We start from the raw sequence: 22,652 nt of genomic DNA, 5'->3' as shown, positions 1-22,652 counted from the left end.
ACATGCTGGCTGGAGGTGTTCTCTGTGTTTGACATTACTACCAAAATCGTCGTGACCACATTCTTCCAAGGATAGATCACCCTTTCGGTACACCACTACACGTTACAACAGGTCAAGGAAAGCCATTCCAGTTATAACTTGTTCAAAGCACTCACCATCCTACTGGGTATGAAGTGCATAAGAACCACAGCTTACCACCCGGCAGTGAATGGCTTATTGAGCAAATGCACTGCCAACTGAAAGTGCTCTTTGGTGCCACAAATCATAGCGGTGGACAGAGACGTTCCTCTTTTTCCTCTGGGTCTCTGTGCATCAGTGAAAGAAAATCTGAAAGTCATAACTGCAGAACTTGTATATGGCTAGCCAATACAACCTTGTGGCGAGTTCTTTGACAAGTCAGATGACCACATTGTATCATCAAGACTCTGTGCATGATCTGTGTGCACAAATCCGGCAGCTACGTCCATTTGCTCTGAGGGAGCAGCAGACCTGTTGCCCCTTTATTTTCAATGAGCTACAGAGATATGATTATGTTTTTGTATGGCATGATGCAGAGCATAAACCACTGTAGTCACCTTACGACAGACTGTACCACTTTATCAGCAGGGGGGAAAAGACATTCAAGATTGGCATAGTGGGCACCCAATGATCACCACCATTGGCAAGCCCAAACAATATTTCAGCACACTCTTCACTGGTATGGTCTCATCCACAGACACACCCACCACTTACTCAAACATACCAGCCGCTCCACTGCCCGCCACAGATAAACCACGATGAATGATGGTGGTTGGCTGCAGCCTGCACAAGACCCGTTGTGACCTAGGCTGGACTGCATGTCTGATTCAACAAGAAATATCGTTGACACTAAAGGGGGAGTGGTGAATTGCAGCATTAAAGGCAGTGCAGTGCTGCACATGTTAATGATTACTCCATGCATTGATTTATTAAACCCGCAAAAACACACAGAATTTCATTATGCGGTCTTATACAATCTCTGAAATATCCAATGTACTATGTGACCACATTAATGTCACTGACTATATTCAGTGTCAGAACAGTGTTTTACTACATTATAGGTGTACAACAAATTTTAATTTCTATGAATTGTTTGTAGTCACGTGTTTGGTGATCATTGTAAGATCAAGTGCGTTTCATATGTTGATAAAGCGGCTACTGAAATCTTCTGTGAATTTTTTTGTTGTACAAGCCTGGTTGTTTCTGTAACATTTGTTTTGAATGTGTAGTTGTTTGAATGTAGATTTTCGTTTCTTCCTAAATGTCCATTAGTTGGCCACTGGAAGCATAATGTGAAATAGTTTCTCTTTATGTTTTCAGTGGAGTGTTTATTTTCTCTGAGGTGTCTGCCAAAAGCTGACAGATTATTTTCACAAACATTTATGTACTCTCTATGATTTGTTTGTTCGATATAGACTTTATGACATTCACTGCATTCAACTTTGTAAACACCAGAATGATTATATCATTGTGCTTTGCCTGTTTTATGAACGATGTTAGCTCCTAACGTGTTGCTAGTACAGAACTCTGTTTTAGGAGTTGCTTTCTTTAAAGCAAAATTTGTCCTGCCTGATAAAAGTCTCCAGTATGGAAGTAGTACAAATTTATTATTGTTGCTTCTTTTAATCTTTGTCAACATGACTCTTACTATAATGCTTTTCCATTTTGTATTTAATTTCTCTTTATGTGGTTTGTTGACTAGCTCTGGGTTACAGCCATTACTGATTGCCAGTCGTGAGCATATTTAGTTCTGGTTTAATATTTGTGTAGCTGAGGGGGTATTTGCTGATTTGATCTACCGCTGATCCGAAGTATGGTTCACAGGTGACGTGGACGATTTGGAAGAGAGAGAAATTTACATTTGCACGACCCAGTTCACAGAACAAATGTTAAACAAACAAACAGAATTGTGCAACAAAAAATTCATAGAAAATTGCAATAGCAGCTTAACGACTCCATTCTTCATTAATCACCAAATATTAGATTCAAAGCAATTCATAGAAATGAAAATTTATTGTACAACTGTAATGTAAGATAACACAGTCTCTCACACTGAATGTAGTCAGTAATGTTAATGCAGTTTACATATGCTATGGGACAACTGGGAAATCTGGGAAAAACCCTGAAATTTTTTCATCTGGGAGAAAACCGGGAAACACCTGGGAATTTTTTAGAATTCTAGGAATTTTTTGTCATTTTAGTCTTCGGCAAAATGTGTCAAAGGCTTTAGGACGAAGACTGTGGAAACTTCATAACAATAAACTGCTGCCGACGAGCATGACGTTACAACTGTTTACATTAAGTTCGTTTGAGCAGTTGTCCGTGCACTCATGCACATGCGTAGTTTAGTTGTGGCTACTTGGAAGTGTGGATGTTAGTTGTATCAGCAATAGCAACAAGCAGCCAGGTGCTACTCAGAAAAAAATTTCTGGCATGCCCAAGCTGCCATATTCGCACATGGGCATAGCAGTCTGGATTGTAGTGGGGAGGGTGTTAGTCTCCTGGTAAGCCATGTATACATTTAGTGATTTTGCTGTTTCCTCTCACATCAAATGAAAACAAAACTAATTTCTGTGGTTGGGAGCTATCAAGTGAATTAAAATACATTCACATAAGTACGAAAGACTAACCTATGTTATTAGTTTCAGTTTTCTGATTTCATTTTATTTCCTTGTTTTTGGCAATTGCCTTGCAGAACAATGAAGTTATTTTTGTCGGTTTGCTCAGTAAATATGGCTTTTATTAACCTTTTCCCCAGAGGCGGTCAGTTTATTAGAAACGAAGTTTTCGTTCCACACTATTGGCTAGATCCAACTGTTCACTGAATTTCAAGTGCACGGTTTCATCTTCTGGCACATATGGCAGATAGAACCAAATATGAGGTAATACAGTACTGGTACTTCAAGGAAATTTGCATCCCGAAAACCATACTGAAAAGCTTAATATGAGGTTGGGGCCTATTTCAATTTGAATTTGGACATATGAGAGTGCACTTCAAGCCAAATCATGTGTTTTGTGTGTGTTACAAAATTTCAATGCTCTTGGGAGTATTTTTTTTTATGGCATCATGTAAGATCTCGTAATTCTATACGTGTAGGAACATATGGGCTTCCTACATCGTCGTAGCTGCCCATGCGCAGTAACGCGTGTTTTCTGGTGCTCGCTGGCAACTGCTGAAGCAAAGTCATTTCTAATATTGCAGGAAAATATTGTGAATGGTGCTTTGAAAACCATTAGTTTCAAAGTAAATCTCCTTTTGCACAAGATGTATGTTACGTGTGTGAATGTGCAATGAATTTCTTAAATCACAGAGCATTTGACTTTCATTTAAAACTTAACAAATTGAGAACTAGCCACTTAGAAGAATTTTGAGCCCAGAAGATCAGACGTTAATATCGTCATTTAAAACTTTACTGGCATATTTGTGTAGTGTATCTTAAAGTGTAACACACGCAAAAAAGACCAATATTATATGTAAAAGCTTAACTTTCCTTGTAGCTACACTACATACGTTAATTTAAACATTTTTTTTTTCCTATTTGTGTGTTCACACTATTTAACAGTGATGTTGCTATTGGCTGGCTGCATCATGTGTCCTATGCTCTGAATATCTGCTGTCATTGGCTGGTGGAGATCACGTGATATGAGCTGTGATTCACTTACAAACGCACACTTCAATCTTGATATCAGTGCTTCGGAAACTAACATGCTATTTCGAATCTATATTTTTGTAATACAAATACAAAAATATGCAGCATGTCGTAATATGAAAATATGCAGCATGAATTTTGCAACACATCACAGATCTCTCCAATACTTTTTTTCTGCCGAGTTTTTCTTCTCTAAAGTTCCACACTGGTGTATAAAACCGTTAGCATTCAAAGTATTGATGTTTTTACACCACCGAGGGATAGTATACCATCACTTATCATGGTGAAAGTATATTTTTCACCTTGGAAGAAGTGTATTTTCAAGTGGGGAAAAGTGCATCTTTAACTGGAAAATCCAGGGAAAATCAAAGAATATTTTTTTTTCCTTATTTGTTCATGTATACACCCTGTAATGCAATCACAGAGTAAATTGAATATGTCAGTGATTACACAAGACAATAAAATTTTTTGCATCAGCAGCTGTCAAAGTTATAATAACACGAAAATAAATCAGCATGACACACAGTGGACTCCCAACAAGAACAAATTCTCCATTATATATGAAATATCATTATCACATGGATCACATCTTGCTGGATATTGAAAGTGCCACAATTAAAACAAATATATGTTATACTCATACAGTGACGTACTACAGCTACAATTGTGACATACTTTAACACAGAACTGAATGACATGTAAAGTGTGATGAAATTAATAGAACTGTCCACGCCTAGTATGTCCCAGATACAAAATACATAAGTAATTACCATCTCAATCGTGTTATTACTGATACTTTTAGTATCCACAATCGATGCATCCATTCGTAAAAAACTTCGTTCTTCGTAATAGGTGGCTTATGAAAATGGACAAAGCCTGTATCTTGTCAGCTAATACATAATTAGCAGCTTTGGTGCAAACAATTAACATGTCTATCCCTCAATATTTGAGAGCTGCAGTGATGGCATGGTAAAAGCCTTTATACACAGAAGAGCCAAAGAAATTGTTACACCTGCCTAATATCGTGTACGGTCCCCATGAGCATGCTGAAGAATCCACAGCATGACATGGCATGGACTCGATCAATGTATGAAGTAGTGCTGGAGGGGATTGACATCATGAATCCTGCAGTGCTGTCAATAAATGTAAGAGTATGATGGAGTGGAGATATCTTCTGAACAGCACGTTGCAAGGCATCCCAGATATGCCCAATAATGCTGGGGGAGTTTGGTGGCCAGGGGCTGTGTTTAAACTCAGAAGAGTATTCCTGGATCCACTCTGTAGTAATTCTGGATGTGTGGGGTGTCACATTGTCCTACTGGAATTGCCAAAGTCCGTTTGAATGCTCAGTGGACATGAATGGATGCAGGTGATCAGACAGGATGCTTACGTACGTTTCACTCACCTGTCAAGAGTCGTATCGAGACATATTCAGGGTCCCATATCACTCCAACTGCACACGCCCTACATCATTACAGAGTTGCCACCAGCTTGAACATTCCCCTGCTGACATACAGTGCCCATGGACCCATGAGGTTGTCTCCACACCCATGCATGTCCATCCACTTGATACAATTTGAAACCAGACTTGCCTGACCAGGCAACATGTTTCCAGTCATCAACATTCCAGTGTCAGTGTTGATTGGCCCAGACGAGGCATAAAGCTTTGTGCCGTTTTGAACGATTCTCTTCAGTCATTGTTGGTTCCATTCTTGCAGGATCTTTTTCCGGCCACAGCGATGTCGAAGATTTGATGATAGTTGTACAGGAAAATTTCCACCTCATCCCTACCTCGGAGATGCTGTGTCCCATCGCTCGTTTGTTGACAGCAACACCACATTCACACTCCCTTAAATCTTGATAACCTGTCATTGTAGCAGCAGTAACCAATCTAACAACTGTGCCAGACACTTGTTGTCTTATATAGGCTTTGTGACCACAGCTCCGTATTCGGCCTGTTTACATCTCTCTGTATTTCAGTATGCAGGCCTATACCAGTTTCCTTGGCACTGCAGTATATTTTTGTCTGTTGCCATTGGTGACCAAACTCATTTAATACAGTCTGAATGGAAGGTTTAAAACCTGTCATTGACTTTGTTCATAGGACCAGAATTTCCCAACATTTTCTGATATATTGTTCACAAGGAGCTGACTGGATGTGATTTTAGACTTAGCACTGAACTGTTCGTTTGGGGCTTAAGTTTTTGTTAAGTTTTCTTAGACATTATCCACAGATTTTCTTTCTTGGGAAGACTACATCAGTCTAGAAATTAGTCTTGTGTTCCGCAGTCAGTTATTCTAGAAGTCTTTCAATAGTTCAGCATTGTCCGTTGGATGTGAGAGAGAGCCGTGGCCATAAAACGATGTTGGACTTACATTGTAGTATATAATAAAAATGAGAATGTGGGCAAGCAAATTGAAAAAAATGGGTAATAGCTCCTCACAAATAACCTGCTCTCCTCCCATTTCTAAAGGGACGATGTTGATGCTTCTCTTGAGTGTGCGGAAGAGTTTTTGGTGTTTGTTAGAGAAACTGAAAATTCCATACAGACATTCCTCTCTTAGAACACATGACAAATTCACTTTTTTTAAATTTTTGTAACATGATTAACCTAAGTATGACTGCACTAACTTGATTTTCATAGACCATTGACTATTCTCTGAGATCTTAGGATAAAGACAAAGAGAATTTGTCCTCAATATAGCATCAGTAATAAGTTAAATAGTACTCCTGTAATTTTTTCTCAGTGAAATCTTGAAGTAAATTTAGCTGTTTCAGCTAAACTGTGGGTGGCTATTCAGCTGTCAGTGTAGAGAGGTTTGACTGTTGTCAGTCAAGACGTAGGAAACATCACAAGTCTGAATCTTGCTTCTATGTTTGTGGTTGATTTTAGAATGACTTTAAATTCTTTCCAGCTGCTGGACCCTCTTGGTTTGGTATGGTATTCGTGCTATTCAACATTTTTGTGATTTTTCCTTTGGATGAATCAAACAGTGGAAAGTCTAGGTTGGAATATCAACAATATCATAAAAAGAATAGGTTGGTACTCACCATAAAGATGACACTCTCGAGTTGCAGACAGGCAATCGAAAAGACTGTTACGCATTGAGCTGTTGGCCAAAGCATTCTTTAAAAAAAACACACACACAATCACACAAGCAGTCACATGTAACTGCTATCTCCAGCTGTTGTGACCAGAATGAAAGCAGCAATCCAGAGTATGGCAGCATAGGGGAGGGATAGCAGGATACAGTTTGGGGGGGGGGGGGGGATGTATCCAGGGACTAGATGGGACCAGGACAACCGTGCCAGGCAAAGTGTTGGGAGGCTGTGGGGGAGGAGGTGGAATGGGCAGTGGAACAGGAGAGGAGCAGAAAAGGGGTGCATTGCCAGAGAGCAGCACACAATGAGGGTGAGGGAACATGAATTGGGAGAAGGTGATGGGGTAGATGGGGCAGAAACTATTGGCTGGAAGTTGGGTTATAGTAGGTTACCATAGGCTGAGGTCAGTGTAATTTCAAGAGTGCAGAATGTGTTGTAAGGACAAGTCCCATCTATAGAGCTCAGAAAAGCTGGTGGCAGGCGAGAGGATTCATATGGCTTGGGCTGTGAAGCAGCCATTGAAATCAAGCACGTTGTGTTTAGCTGTATGTTTTGCCGGGACAGGGTGGATCACTTTGCTTTTGGTCAGTTTGTCAGTGACCATTCATCCTGGTGATCACCGAGTTGGTTGTCAAACCAACAGAAAAAGCTGTGCAATGATTGCACCTGAGATGTTACACTACATGGCCCAGCCTTTGATTGGATAGGATAAACCTGTGACAGGACTGGAACAGGAAGTTCTGGGTAGATGGATAGGCAGGTCTTGAACCTGGGTCTTCCAAAGGAATATAATCCCTGTGGCAAGGGGTTGGGATTGGGACTACTATATGGATGGACTAGGATGTTACGGAGGTTGGATGGGCGACAGAACACCACTTCAGGAGGGGTAGGAGGAATCTTGGGTAGTATACCCCTCATTTCAGGGCAGGGTGATAGATAATCAAAGCCCTGACAAGGGATATTCAGTTGTTTCAGTCAGGGGTCACTCCTTCGTAACTGGTTCCTGAGAGTGGTGGGAAGATTAGGGGTGTTTGGCGATATGGCACAAGTAATCTGTTTGCAGACTATGTCTGGGAGATAGTACCAATTTAAGTCCTCATTGACCAACACCTCCAAGCAGTTGCTCAAAATCTGCCCCCTGCGGGTTCGGGGGTTAGAATAGGCCCGCGGTATTCCTGCCTGTCGTAAGAGGCGGCTAAAAGGAGTCTCAAACATTTCGGCCTTATGTGATGGTCCCCTCTCGGGTTTGACCTCCATCTATCCAAATTATTCCGAAGAGCGAGCCAATTGGGGAAGGGCACCTTACATGGTGCACTGTATCCTTCGTGCAATTAGACCTATTGCCGTCTTTCTCGTTGTTGCGATGGTGTCCCGTTCGTTTTCGATCTCATGGGCGATTACCACGCTGCACTCTGCAGTGTTTCTTTTAACTGTGACGACGACCTTGGCCATTTTTGCACCTAAGATCCAGCACGGTAGCCAGTCCGTTGTGGTGGGGTCGCCATGTACCCTCTTGGTTGTAGCCCCCTGACAACACAGGGATCGCTCTACTGATGCCTGCGCCGTTCACTCCCCACGTATGCCAAGGAGTAGATGCCCATCTCCCTGGGGCATCGGGACTCCCGGCAATGGCCATCCTGCCAGGTGGCCTTTGCTGTGGCTGGGTGGCGCCCGTGGGGAGGGCCCTTGGTCGGAGTAGGTGGCATCAGGGCGGATGACCCGCAATGAAGCGTGGTACATCATCTCTTGCTGGCGGCCAGCCGTCAGCAGTCTCTAAGCGTTCCAAGGCTCAATTCAAGGCTAATGTGTATGACCCCAAATCGTTCCCCTCCCTGGCCACACCATGGGAGGAACGAAGGGCTATGAATGAGAGCGAAAGATACTCGCCCCGGTATCTCGTCTGTACCAGAGCTGACGGGGAATCTTTTATGTCCGTGAAGCCTCAGTTCTTTGTAGAGCATTTAGAGGACAAGTTTGGGGAGGTGGAGGGCTTGTCTAAAATGCGCTCTGGGTCAGTACTGATACAAACGGCATCCTCCGCCCAGTCCCGCAGGTTACTTGCTTGTGACAATTTGGGGGATGTTAACGTTTCTATTACGCCACATAAGAGTTTAAATATGGTCCAGGGTGTTATTTTCCATAGGGATCTCCTTTTGCAGTCTGATGACGAGCTGCGCGCCAACTTAGAACGTAGAGGTGTTCATTTCGTCCGGCGCGTTCATCGGGGTCCGAGGGACAATCAGGTTGCTACCGGTGCCTTCATCTTGGCCTTCGAGGGTGATACGTTACCGGAAAAGGTCAAGGTGATGGTCTACCGATGTGACGTCAAGCCCTATATCCCTCCCCCGATGCGGTGCTTCAAGTGCTGGAAGTTCGGCCATATGTCTTCCCGCTGCACTTCCAGCCTCACATGTCGAGATTGCGGACGCCCGTCTCATCCCGATACTCCATGTGCCCCGCCTCCCATCTGCGTCAACTGCGGGGAGCACCATTCACCTTGCTCGCCTGACTGCACAGTCTTTCAGAAAGAGCGCAAAATCATGGAATATAAGACCCTGGACCGGCTGACCTATACTGAGGCCAAACGGAAATATGACAGACTCCATCCTGTGAGAATGACATCTTCGTATGCAGCTGCTACAACAACTGTGCTAGCTCCATCAGTTGCGAGACTTCCAGCCAGCTCGATAAGCAGTACGACTCCTTCTGCCCCCTTGCCCGTGGGGGGCTCTCCCCAACCGGTTGCTCCTGCACCACCTACCTCAGGAGCAACCTCCTCCCACCCGTCGGGGACGTCCGTCCCCGCTTCTCAGCCGGAGAAGCGCCTAACTTCTTCGGCTACTCTCGCCCGTAAGAGTTCCCTTGGGACGCTCCCTTCCCAGGGTTCCCCCAGCGGGAAGGATGACGGCCACCAGTGGCATAAGTCCTCACCAGCAGCCGGGCGTAGGGCTTCACGATCCTCCTCTGTCCCGGAGACTGAATCGGTGAAGCCTTCCCAGCCGGTGAAACCCAAGGTTCAGCGAGAGAAGTCCAAGAGAAAGACCTCTAAGGCTAAAGAACTTGCGGTGGCACCAACCCCACCGCACCTTTCGCGCTCTGCGTCTGAGGATGAAGTCGAGATTCTAGCATCCGCTGAGGACCTTGATCTCGCTGGTCCCTCAGACGCCATGGATGCCTCTCGTCCGGGTACTGAATCGGTGGCAGTGAGTGAACAAGCGGTGTAAATTGCCTTCCCAGTCCTTTCACGCCTTTCTCAGCCATGGACAATACCATCCTCCAGTGGAACTGCGGCGGTTTTTTCCACCATTTAGCTGAGCTCCGCCAACTTCTCAGCCTTCGCCCTTTCTTCTGCATTGCTCTCCAGGAAACTTGGTTTCCGGCGATGCGAACCCCCGCCCTCCGTGGCTATCGGGGTTATTACAAGAACCGAGCAGCTTATGAAAGGGTGTCTGGTGGCGTCTGCATTTATGTCCTTCACACTCTGCACAGCGAGTCTGTCCCTCTCCAGACGCCTTTAGAGGCTGTCGCTGTACGCGTGTGGACGCCACAGGCTGTTACCGTCTGCAGTCTTTACATTCCACCGGATGGTGATGTCTCGCAGCATGTCCTGGCTGCACTGGTCGCCCAATTGCCGCCACCTTTCTTGCTATTGGGCGACTTCAACGCTCATAACCCTCTGTGGGGTGGGTCAGTGGCAACAGGTCGAGGCGCCATCATTGAGCATTTATTGTCGCAGCTCGATCTCTCGCTGTTAAATGATGATGCCTTCACACACTTCAGTGTGGCGCATGGCACCTACTCCGCCATTGACCTTTCAATCTGTAGCCATAGCCTCTTACCGTCTGTCCAATGGAGTGTGCATGACGACCTGTGTGGTAGTGACCATTTTCCGATCTTTTTGTCACTACCACAGCGCCACTCTTCTGGGCGCCCTAGCAGATGGGCTATGAATAAGGCTGACTGGGACTTGTTCTCCTCCACTGCCGCTTTTGAGCCTCTCTCTACCGATGACATTGATGCGGTGGTTCAATCGGTCACCACCGGCATCGTTACTGCCGCCGAATCTGCCATTCCCCATTCCTGTGGGTCCCCTCGGCGGAAGGCTGTGCCTTGGTGGTCGCCTGAGATCGCTGAAGCGATTAAAGATCGCCGGCGGGCGCTCCAGCGTCACAAGCGACACCCCTCCCTCGACCACCTTATCGCCTTCAAACGGCTGCGTGCGCGGGCCCGCCTCCTTATCCGCCAAGGCAAGAAGGAGTGCTGGGAGCGGTATGTGTTCACCATTGGCCTCCATGTCACTCCCTCGCAGGTCTGGGCCAAGATTCGACGCGTCTACGGCTATCGGCCACCTGCCAGCGTCCCTGCGCTCTCACTGAATGGAGCAGTTTGTACTGACTCTGACGTCATTGCCAATCGCTTAGCAGAGCATTTTGCTATGAGTTCCGCTTCTGCGAATTACCCCCAGGCCTTCCGCTCCATTAAAGAGCGGATGGAACGTCGGAGCCTTTCGTTTCGCACCAACCACCCAGAATCTTACAATGCTCCATTTAGTGAGTGGGAATTTCGCAGTGCCCTCGCTGCTTGCCCTGATACCGCTCCTGGGCCAGATGGCATCCACTGTCAGATGCTGAAACACCTTTCAGTGGACTGCCAGCGGCGCCTTCTCGATCTTTACAACCGTCTTTGGGTCGAGGGGGAGTTTCCGTCGCAATGGCGGGAAGGCATTGTCATCCCCGTTTTGAAACCTGGAAAGAACCCTCTGGAGGTGGACAGCTACCGTCCCATTAGCCTCACCAACGTTCTTTGTAAGTTGCTTGAACGGATGGTGAGCCGGCGCTTGCATTGGGTACTGGAGTCTCGGGGCCTTCTGGCTCCGTCTCAGGGTGGGTTCCGTAAAGGCCGCTCTGCCACCGACAATCTGGTGAGCCTGGAGTCGGCCATCCGTACTGCCTTTTCCCGCCGTCAGCACCTGGTCGCTGTCTTTTTCGACATGCGGAAGGCGTACGATACGACGTGGCGTCATCACATTCTTTCTACGCTCCATGGATGGGGTCTTCGGGGTCCTCTGCCGATTTTTATCCGCAATTTTCTGTCGTGTCGTACCTTCCGCGTGCAAGTCGCGGCCTCGTATAGTTCCTCCCACGTCCAGGAGAACGGTGTGCCACAGGGCTCTGTTTTAAGTGTCTGTCTGTTTTTAATAGCCATTAACGGGCTTGCTGCGGCCGTGGGAAATTCTGTCTCCGCTTCCCTGTATGCTGACGACTTCTGCCTTTATTACAGCTCTACTGGCATTGCAGCTGTTGAACATCAGCTACAGGGCGCTATCCGTAAGGCGCAGTCTTGGGCTGTAGCGCATGGGTTTCAGTTTTCGGCAGCCAAGACCTGCGTTATGCATTTCTGCCGGTGCCGAACAGTCCATCCTGAGCCGCGGCTTTATCTTGCCGACGAACTCCTTGCTGTGGTGGAGACCCACAGGTTTTTGGGGGTGGTTTTCGATGCCCGGTTGACTTGGCTGCCTCATATCCGGCAGCTGAAACAGACGTGTTGGTGGCATCTAAACGCTCTGCGATGCTTGAGCAACACCCACTGGGGCGCCGACCGCTCTACACTGTTGTGGCTCTACCAGGCGTTAATCCAGTCCCGTCTGGATTATGGGAGCCTGGCTTATGGCTCAGCATCCCCATCTGCGTTACGGGTGCTGGACCCGATTCTCCACAGCGGGATACGCCTTGCCACTGGTGCTTTCCGCACCAGCCCTGTGGACAGTGTACTAGTGGAGGCAGGTGTACCTCCGCTGCGGTTCCGACGCCAACGTTTGCTGGCCGCTTATGCTGCCCATGTTCTAAGCTCGCCCGGGCATCCAAACTATCGTCTCCTGTTCCCGCAGTCGGTCGTCCGTATGCCAGAACGTCGGCCCCGGTCTGGTTGTACAATAGCGGTCCGTGTCAAGGAGCTTCTCTCTGGGCTCCAGGGTTTCACTGTTCCACCTCCTTTCCGGGCTACTTTGCATACACCCCCATGGTGTGTTCGTCGCCCTAGCCTTCGGCTCGACTTGGCACAGGGCCCTAAGGACTCAGTCCCTCCAGAGGCCTTCCGCCGCCGCTTTTATTCTATCCTGGCCACGTATCAGGGCTCTGGTGTTGTTTACACTGACGGTTCGATGGTTGCTGGTCGTGTCGGATATGCGCTCACTCTAGGGGACCTTTCCGAACAACGTTCCTTGCCGGATGGCTGCAGCGTTTACACTGCTGAACTGGTCGCCATCTTTCGTGCCCTAGAGTATATCCGCTCCTGCTCAGGCGAGTCCTTCGTTATCTGTAGCGATTCCCTGAGCGGTTTACGAGCTCTCGACCAGTGTTTCCCTCGTTCTCGTTTGGTAATGGCTATCCACGAGTCTCTGCATACTCTCGCCTGTTGCGGCCGCTCTGTGGTCTTTGTGTGGACCCCCGGTCATGTCGGTATCCCGGGTAACGAACATGTTGACCGCCTGGCGAAAGAGGCCACCAGTCAGCCATCTCTGGACGTTGGCCTCCCAGAGACTGATTTGCGGGCAGTCTTCCGCAGCAAAATCTTGGCGCTATGGGACGATGAATGGCGCGAACTGCCAATGCGCAATAAACTCCGTGCTGTCAAGGAGACGACGGCTGTGTGGCGGTCATCCCTGCGAGCCACTCGTAGGGACTCAGTAGTTCTTTGCCGGCTCCGCATTGGCCACTCCCGGCTGACACACAGTTATTTACTGCGCCGGGAGGACCCTCCTCTCTGTCGCTGTGGGGCAGCTTTGACAGTGGCCCACATTTTGCTGGCCTGCCCCCTTTTAACAGTGGTCAGGCAGACATTTGCGCTGCCTGCTACGCTCCCTGCCCTTTTAACAGACGACTCCACTATGGCTGACTTAGTTTTACGTTTTCTTCGGGCAGGGGGATTTTATCATTTACTCTGAGTGTTTCTGTTTTATTTTATTGTTTTGTGTTGACTCTGGCCTTTGGCCTATGATTTTCCACTGGTTTTTTAATGTGTTTCTAAGTGGTTGGCTTTTCCTTATTTATTTCTATGGTCAGCCAACCACCGTCACACTCTGTGTGGTTTTAGTTCGTTTTGTCTTGTCCTTTTCTCCGTCTCTCTTGTTCTGTATCGTCTGTGATCTCTTCTGTTTCTCTTTTTTTATTCTCTGTGGGTGTTCTTTGTCTTTGGAAAAAGGGACCGATGACCATGGCAGTCTGGTCCCTTTCATCCCCCAAACCAACCAACCAAGTTGCTCAAAATCTAGCCTTCCACATCAAAGACACCAACCACTTCCATTCCTTTGCCGCCTGGATCACTACATGTTGCTGTTGATGCCACTTCCCTGTATGTCAACATCCCTCAGCCCACGGTCTCACTGCTGTGGAACATTACCTCTCCCAGTGTCTTCGGACTTCAAACACACTGCCTCATTTATCTTACTAATGTATCATAACACCCAACTACTGGTATAGAAACAAATCCACAGCATATCCGTGGTCACCTTCGAGGCAACCTTCTATGCAAACCTGTTTATGGGACATCTAGAGGAAACCTTCATAGCTTTACAAAAACTCCAAATCCTTGCTCTGATTCAGGTTCAATGATGATATCTTCATTATCTTAACTCAGCGCCAAGACAGCCTAGCCTTATTGCTTCACAACTTCAACACTTTCTCTCCTGTCCACTTCACATGGCCCTCCTCAACCCAGTGTGCCACCTTCCTAGACAATGACCACCTCTATGGTGGCTCCATCCACACCTCTGTCCACATTAAAACCACCAGCAGTACCTGCATTTTGACAGCTGCCATCCCTTTCACACCAAAACATCTCTCCCACAGTGTGGGCACCCATGGATGACTACCTGCAATGATAAGAACTCCCTTGTCCAGTATGCTGAAGATCTGACAGAGGCCTTATATACATGCACCTAGTCTGCAAATAGATTTCCTGTTCCACATCTCCAAACACCCACAATCCTCCCACCACCCCCAAGAACCACCTTTGAAGGAGTGCCTCCTTCATCACCCAGTACCACCCCAGACTGGAGCAACTGAACCACATCCTTCTTCAGGGCATTGGTTATTTATCATCATGTCCTGGTCTTAGGGACATACTACCCAAGGTCGTTCCCACCCCTTCTAAAGTGGTGTTCCATCGCCCACCCAAGCTCCACAACATCCCAGCCCATCTCTATGGCACGTCCATTCCCAATCCCTTGCCACAGGGTTATGATCCCTGTGGATGACCCAGGTGCAAGACCTGCCCAATCCACCCACCTAGCACTTCATAATCCAGTCATGTCACAGGCGTTCCTATGCCATCAGAGGCTGGACCACATGTGAAGACAGCCTTTTACATTGGTTTGACCTCCAACCAGCTGTTCACCAGAATGAATGGCCACTTCCAAACTGTGGCCAAGAACAAATTAGACCACCCTGTGGCACAACATGCAGCTGAACATAGCATGCTTGATTTCAGTGGCTGCCGTCTGGATCCCCCCCGCCTCCCCTCCCCCAATATTTTTTTGAATTGCGCAGACAGGAGTTATCCTTACAGCCCACTCTCTACTATAGAAATTTTCCTGGTCTCACCGTACTGTAAACTACTGTCTCAACACCCTCCAGCCAACAGTTTCCACCCCTATGCCCTATCACTTCCTCCCTATTCACATCCACTCAACCTTATTGCTCTTCTGCTAGCACATCCATTGACCTTTTCTCCTTCCCTATTTTTTCCTTTTCAGTCCCCGTTCCTCCCTCCCCTGTAGCTCTCCCCCATGGCCTCTTAATATTGAGCCCGGTGGCCTAGTCCTGCTGCTATCTAGTCCCTGCACGCTCTGCCTGACACTGCTCCACACACACACACACACACACACACACACACACACACACGTACCCTGCTATCCCTTCTCCGCCCCACAGTGGATTGCTGCTTTTGTCCAACGCAACAGTTTCATTCTGGTTGTAGCAACCACAGATAGTAGTCATGTGAGTGAGGTGTGTCTACTTCTGTGAATGACTGTGTGTTTGTTTCCTTTTCTGGAGAAGGCTGTAACCTAAAGCTTAATGTTGTTTGTGTTGCACTCACATTACTCATATATGCCAACAGATGTTCAGGTTCCCACATGTTTGTATCGCTATAGTGCAGTACATACTGAGCTGCTTATAGATGACTGTACACCAGACCTATTACAAATACGAAAGAAGAGTGAAAATAAGATGAGCTGAGAGTGGTGTCTGGGTGCCCTGTAATACTGTTTGCTGCCTCTGATTTCTCATTCCAGTCTTTTATGATAAAAATATGCACATAAAATTGTGTAAACTATTTTAAAACAGTTTTTCTTGTGTTTATGATACTCTCTTTTCTTTTGAAGTGTTCTGGAACAACTTTGTCATATTTATTTCTGTGATCAATGGTATTTGTGACTCACATGTAATGTTTTCTATAGCTCCCACAAAAACGAAAGCAAAAACTGATGAAACAAAACAGAGCAGTCCAGTTACAGAAGAAAAAAATGAAACTGGAAGCAAAAAAGGTACTCCTATGATGGGATTAAAATCTGAGTCTGTGTCAGATTATGAACCCACAAAAAATGATTATCATCCTATTGAAGATGCATTCTGGAAACAAGGAGAAAAGTGAGTATATTGAAAATGGAAAAACTTCCCTTGTCATCCTGTCTGGTAAGTCTCCCCTCAACCAGGGTCCTGGGTGACTTTCCCAAACTCTAACCTTTTTCCTAAATCTCTCCCGTCCTTTCCCTTCACTCCTCTTCCTTCCCCTTCAACCCTTCTGCTGGAGGAAGCAACCACTGTCTGAGAAAGCTTGCATACATAAAACTTTTTTTTGTGTGTGTTTTCATGCTGTTGCTTGGTGAAAAGATTTTTTTATCTATCCAGTTTCATTATATTTTATTGTAGGAAATGAAGAGCAATGAACTATTTTATCTGAAATTGTGTAACTAAGGATGTATGTCATACTTGTGAAGCTAATATGAATATTGACTGAGGATTGTGAAGTTAGTGCCTGAAGTTCATTCACAAAATTTTTGATATCTGTTGCAAAGGCTTTTGTCTTCACTAAGAGTTGAAATTGCATCAGCAGCAATCAGATTGTCACTTCCCTCAAATTATTTCCTTTACAAAGGCATAAATGAAGTCAATACATTTTACATTGTAATTTCTCATCATGTTAGCCAGATATCAATAAACAGTCTTGATAAATACTGGTGTAAAATGAAAAATTCATTTGAAAAAAATTATGAAAATTGCAATTAGACGATAGAATTGCCAGTATGTCAGGAGATTCAACTCCTAGTATTGCCAACAGAATTATCAGTAGAAATTAATTCTCCTGACTTTCGAAACTATACTTTTGTCCTTCTGGGAGGAAAGACAATCTCATTGGGGCAAGTTTTTGTTGTCAGTAGTTGGGTCCTTCTCAGTTTAAGGTCTGACTGACACGACCCCCACCCTCCTATGCATGCGCGCGCGCTCACACACACACACACACACACACACACACACACACACACACACACACACAGCAGCAACATTTCCCATGCCTCCTTCCTTCCTGAAGAAGGAACATACAGTTCCAGAAGCTTGGCATATTATTTTCTATGTTTAAGTGTTTCTATCAAGAAATAACAATAAGTTTCGTTTGTCACTCATATTCATTGAATTGTCACATAACTGATTAGTAGGATATGAGTTGATAGTTAAAATATTTTGCTAGAAAGATGAGAGATATTGCTCGATGAAAATGTTTGTAACCACGGAAATTCTGGATTTTGAGAGTTGACGCAAGGTTAAAGTTCATTCAAGAAGAGGTGGTTTCTTGATGCAGTGTTGTAATTTGAGCTGCTATGTTATATTTGTTTCCACCTTTCCGCAACTGATGACTAATTGCTCCTCTTCTGTATGAAACAGTATAAGCTAATGACATTTTTCCCATTTCCAGGGTCCCATACCTTGCACTTGCAAAAACTTTTGAATCAATTGAGAACATTTCAGCAAGGCTTAAAATTATTGAGATCCTTGCTAACTATTTTCGGTCTGTAATAGTTCTGAGTCCAGAAGATCTACTTCCAAGTATTTATCTGTGTTTGAACAAGCTGGCTCCAGCATATGAAGGTATGTTCATTTAACTGTACACAGCTGGTCGATTCCATGTCAAATGGTCTAATTTCGGGAAAAGTTCCTACATGACCTCCACAGATTTCACTGAAATTTTGTGTGAACATCCATACATGTTCCCAGTAAACATTGGTAAAGTTTCAGGATCACCAATTCCATACTTGTGGGGATGAAGCCGTTTGTTTGACCCGGTTGCGCAGCTATCAACAGTGTACCTGTCAGTTTTCGGCAGCTTTGAGACATAATACCTCTGGCAGTATTTTCTTCAAAGAAACAAAACTAGGCCATCTTGTACAACTTTTTGCTCTCTTGTAAGTGAAAGAATAATAATAACAATAATAACAATAATAATAGATTTCCTGATCAATTTCCATATGTTTAATTTTAAACAAAGTTGGCCAAAAAATAGATGCTCGGAAAAAATTTAAAGTTTAGCTCTTTATATATCTGGAAATAATTGTGGGATGAACTTGAAATCTTGCACGTAATAAATTAGCAATACAAGGACTTACATCATAAAATTTCATTCTCCTATCGATTTACTATAGCTTACAACTTGAAGTTAAAGCTGACAACTTCTTCGAAAAGTGCTAAAAGTGGCTATTTTGGTCCACTTAAAAAAAAAAAAGTCTTACGCAAACTCTTTTATGGAGGTGCATTGAGAATGGGCCCATATTCCATTTATATTCAAATTAAATCTGATTTATGTTCTACAATTCTTTAGTACTCTCTGTGGAAGGTAACATCCTCTCTGTGGAAGGTAACATCAAAAGTCCTTATGACTAGGATATGAACTTCAGTCAGAAGAACTGCAAATAACTGGTTTTTTAGACATCTCTACAGCATTTAACTCCACAAAATTCTTTTGTATAAAAAATGAAAAGGAATAAAGGATCCCTTAAAAACAATAGTTTTTCTCTTTTTCTGGCTGTCACAATAGATAAATTTAATTGTTTAGATTATGTCTTATCAAAATTTCTTCTCAAACTATTCCATCAGTGACACATCTGGCTGGTATTAGATTTTTCCTCATCACATTCTACAACAAATTAATGATACCTGTAAAAATTTTAAGTGGCCTGAAGTGAACATAAGCTTAAGATCCTAAAAGAGATCGCTTCTAACTTAAGCCTCTGGGCTTGAGATCCTGTGTAGAGAAACCATTATCAGGATTTGGAACTTGTAGTAAACTAACCCACCCACGGCTGCTGTTGCACAGCTGTCGGGCATGGACCTGAGAGCAAATGGAGTGCTCGTTTTCTCACCTGAAAGGGAACCAGTAGTGGTTAAGCTACCATAGCAACACATTGCTATTATTTCCATCAGTACACTAATAATCCACATAAAACTGCATACTGTGCTTACACAAAGTACGCTGTACCTTAAACTGGAATTCAGCTAGCACTTCAGTAGCATTGTACAATAAACGGACATACAAATAATCCTCTATAAAGTGAATTCATTCCAAAAAATGTACGGAAGACTGCTGTGAACTTTACCATAATTTCACATTGTGACAGTGATGTAAAACATGAAGACTATTTGTACAGTGTGTACTGCAGCAGTTGTCAGTTGTGCAACAATTTTGCTGCAATGGTTTCCTCCACTGCCTTGGTAATTCTTAGTTAACCTGTGAAGTTTATAAGCTGTTTAATTCTGTAGTGATAGTAGAAAAACTGACTGAAATATATCGCGATGATTCATGACAAGAGACCCCTCTTTTATGAAGGTTTTCTATGTATTTGGACTTTATCGCACTTCCTGACCCTTAAGACTTTCGATATCGCCTTTCGTAGAGAGCAATAAAAAATTGTAGAATACAATAAAAGATGTCAGCTGTGAGTACCATTTGAATATGGGCCCATTTTGAATGCATCTCCAGCTTGATGTTTTTTAGGGCTGAATATGCTCACATTGCAAAACCAAATCTAGTTTTCAGATGGCTTAAGGCGTGGTCTTTCTAATGAAAATGCTTTTAAAAAGTTTACAGAAGACTTTTTCAAAGCGGACGATAGATAGCCATTTTTGCCAATTTTAGAAGAAATCTTTAATTTTGTCCTCAACTTGTAAACTACTGAAAAACTCTCTCTCTCTCTCTCTCTCTCTCTCTCTCTCTCTCTCCCCCCTCAGTGACCACAAACCCTATACACCATGCGCTACATCAACGATCTGCTTCCACTGCCTTCTATCTCTCGCAGCCTCTCTCCACCCTGCGGAAATTCCTAATGCTGCGATGTCCTTCTCTATGTCGTCTTTCCACCTTGTATGAGGTCGGCCCAATGGTCTTGTTGCCTGGAGAGTTCCTTCAAATGCTTTCTTGGTGATTTTGTTGTTTTCCATTCTGGCCACATGTCCAGCCCATTGCAGTCTCCTACTTTTTAATTTCTGGATGATAGTGGGTTGCTTCATTAACTGATAAATTTCATTGTTCTTTCGAATTCTCCATACGCCATTCCCCCAACACAGGTCCCCAGATTTTTCTCATTACTTTTCTTTAAAAAACATTCAGTTTTTCTCTCTCATTCTTTGTAAGTGTCCAGATTTCTGAATCGTACAGTACTATGGGGCAGATAATAGTTTTGTATATCTTCATCTTTGTGGTGATTGACAAAGCTTTACTTTTGAGTAGGCTGATTAGTGAGTACAGACATCTTGACCCTGAGGCTATTCTTTCATTTATATCCATTGTTATGATATTTTTACTGTTGAAACGTGATCCAAGGTATTTAAACTGGAGAACTTTTCTGAATTTAGAATGTTGGTCAATTTCACAGTAAGGATTTGGGTTTATGACTTGTCCTATTTCCATATATTCTGTTTTCTCTCGGTTAATCAAGAGCCTGATTTTGCTGGCACTCTGCCTGAGAGATCTGTACATGTCTTTCAGTTCTTCTTCAGTTTCACTCAGCAACACTATATCATCTGCATAAGCCAGGAGTTTTACTTCACTGTGTTCGAATCGGAGACCATTGTATAGATGTAAATTACTCTCCCGAACCACTTTCTCTAGGAGAGTGAAATTTTATATTGTAATAAGACGTGCAATGTTTTAGATTTATCCTGCAATTACTTCCTGAGATATAAAAAGCTAAATGTTACCTTATTTTGTAGCGTCTATTTTTGCTGCAAATTATCCGTATGAAAATTGCTCATGAGGCCTTTTTTACCATTTTGCTTAAGAAAATACAAAAAATTGCACAATTTGGCCTAATTTTGTTTCTTATGTGAAAATATTGCTGGAGATATTATGTCTCAAAGTGGCTGAAAACTCATAGGAGCACTGTTGATAGCTGCACTGTGGAGTCAAAAAAATGACTATACCTCCAGAAGTATGTTTATTGGGAACACATGTGAATGTTCATATGAAACCTATCCAAAATCCATGATGGTCATGGAAGAACCCTTTAACTGCTTTTCTGTAGTAGTCTTAAAGCTATTGTAGAATTACCAGAAGACATATGGTTAACATTGAATGCCATTACTCTGTGGATTGTATGTCAACTAATGTCATAACTAGATACTGGATTATATGCACCATAAAAACCTTAGAATATGCACACAAACATGCGTGAAAAATGCTTAAAAATGCGTGAAAACTGTCGTAATTTGCAAGATCAAATAATAATTTTAAAAAAACATGGTAGTTACTGCGTGCATTATGTCTCAAAAGTTGAACCTGTAATTATCAATTACGAGGAAGAGGGCCAGCCACGCGAAAGATCGGTTCATTTAGAATGATGATACCTTTTTCTGAATACTTTCTGGTAGAGGTTAGGAAGGGGGCCATTCTGGGATTATTTTTTAAAAACTTGCGAAATGGGGACGCATACCATGTTTCAAGAATTGGACCTTCTTTGCTGCTGTTGTCGGTAACAAGCGGATGCAATGCGAGGGAGTCACAGCAAAACATTCGATATGTACAGCACCAACTTCGAGATATATTGCACGCAGAGGGGCACTCTCAAAAACTCTGTAATATTTTATTTAAAAATTAAATCATGTAGTCATGAACCTTTTTGAACAGCATTAACTTTTAATCAATACTGTTGGACCAAAGCACCATTTAAAATTTATTTTACATTTCTCAACTATTTTAAACATAAATGATCAAGTACTGTTCCAAATGTTCGGTAATAAGATTGTGTTTTCGATCACTCAAAGTACTTTTGTAAGCAGAAAAGGACTGTTCTACATCAACTGAGGTAATTGGGCAGTATTTGAATTTGGGTGCTATGTTGGCCGTTATTTCCAGAATGAAATTTTCACTCTACAGTGAAGTGTGCACTGATACGAAACTTCTTGGTAGATAAAAACTGTGTGCCGGGCTGAGACACAAACTTGAGACCTTTGCCTTTCGCGGACAAGTGCTGTACCATCTGAGCTACCCAAGCACGACTCATGACCTGTCCTCGCAGCTTCAATTCTACCAGTACCTCGTCTCGTACCTTCCAAACTTCACAGAAACTCTTTTGCGAACCTTTCAGAACTAACACTCCTGGAAGAAAGGATATTGTGGATACAAGGCTTAGACACAGCCTGGGGTTCGCAGGAGAGCTTCTGTTAAGTTTGGAAGATAGGAGACGAGGTACTGGCAGAATTGATGCTATGAGGATGGGTCGTGAGTCGTGCTTGGGTAGCTCAGATGGTAAAGCACTTGCCCGTGAAAGGCAGAGGTCCCAAGTTCGAGTCTCAGTCCAGCACACAGTTTTAATCTGCCAGGAAGTTTGGCAGTTA

General features: G+C 44.1%; 1 protein-coding gene across 2 annotated transcripts in view; it reads left to right on the top strand.

The window, feature by feature from the left end:
• Positions 1-22,652, top strand: part of LOC124624145 (DNA ligase 1) — a 128,632-nt gene that overhangs the window by 68,438 nt on the left and 37,542 nt on the right. For both annotated transcript variants that reach the window (XM_047149089.1, XM_047149088.1), the window contains exons 7-8: positions 16,229-16,418; positions 17,743-17,915. In XM_047149089.1, coding sequence (XP_047005045.1) covers positions 16,229-16,418; positions 17,743-17,915 — 363 coding nt within the window. The remainder of the gene's footprint in view (positions 1-16,228; positions 16,419-17,742; positions 17,916-22,652) is intronic.

Source organism: Schistocerca americana, chromosome 1 (assembly GCF_021461395.2).
Source record: "Schistocerca americana isolate TAMUIC-IGC-003095 chromosome 1, iqSchAmer2.1, whole genome shotgun sequence".
Classification (NCBI taxonomy): Eukaryota; Metazoa; Arthropoda; class Insecta; order Orthoptera; family Acrididae; genus Schistocerca; species Schistocerca americana.
This window is presented reverse-complemented; position numbering and strand designations above follow the sequence as displayed.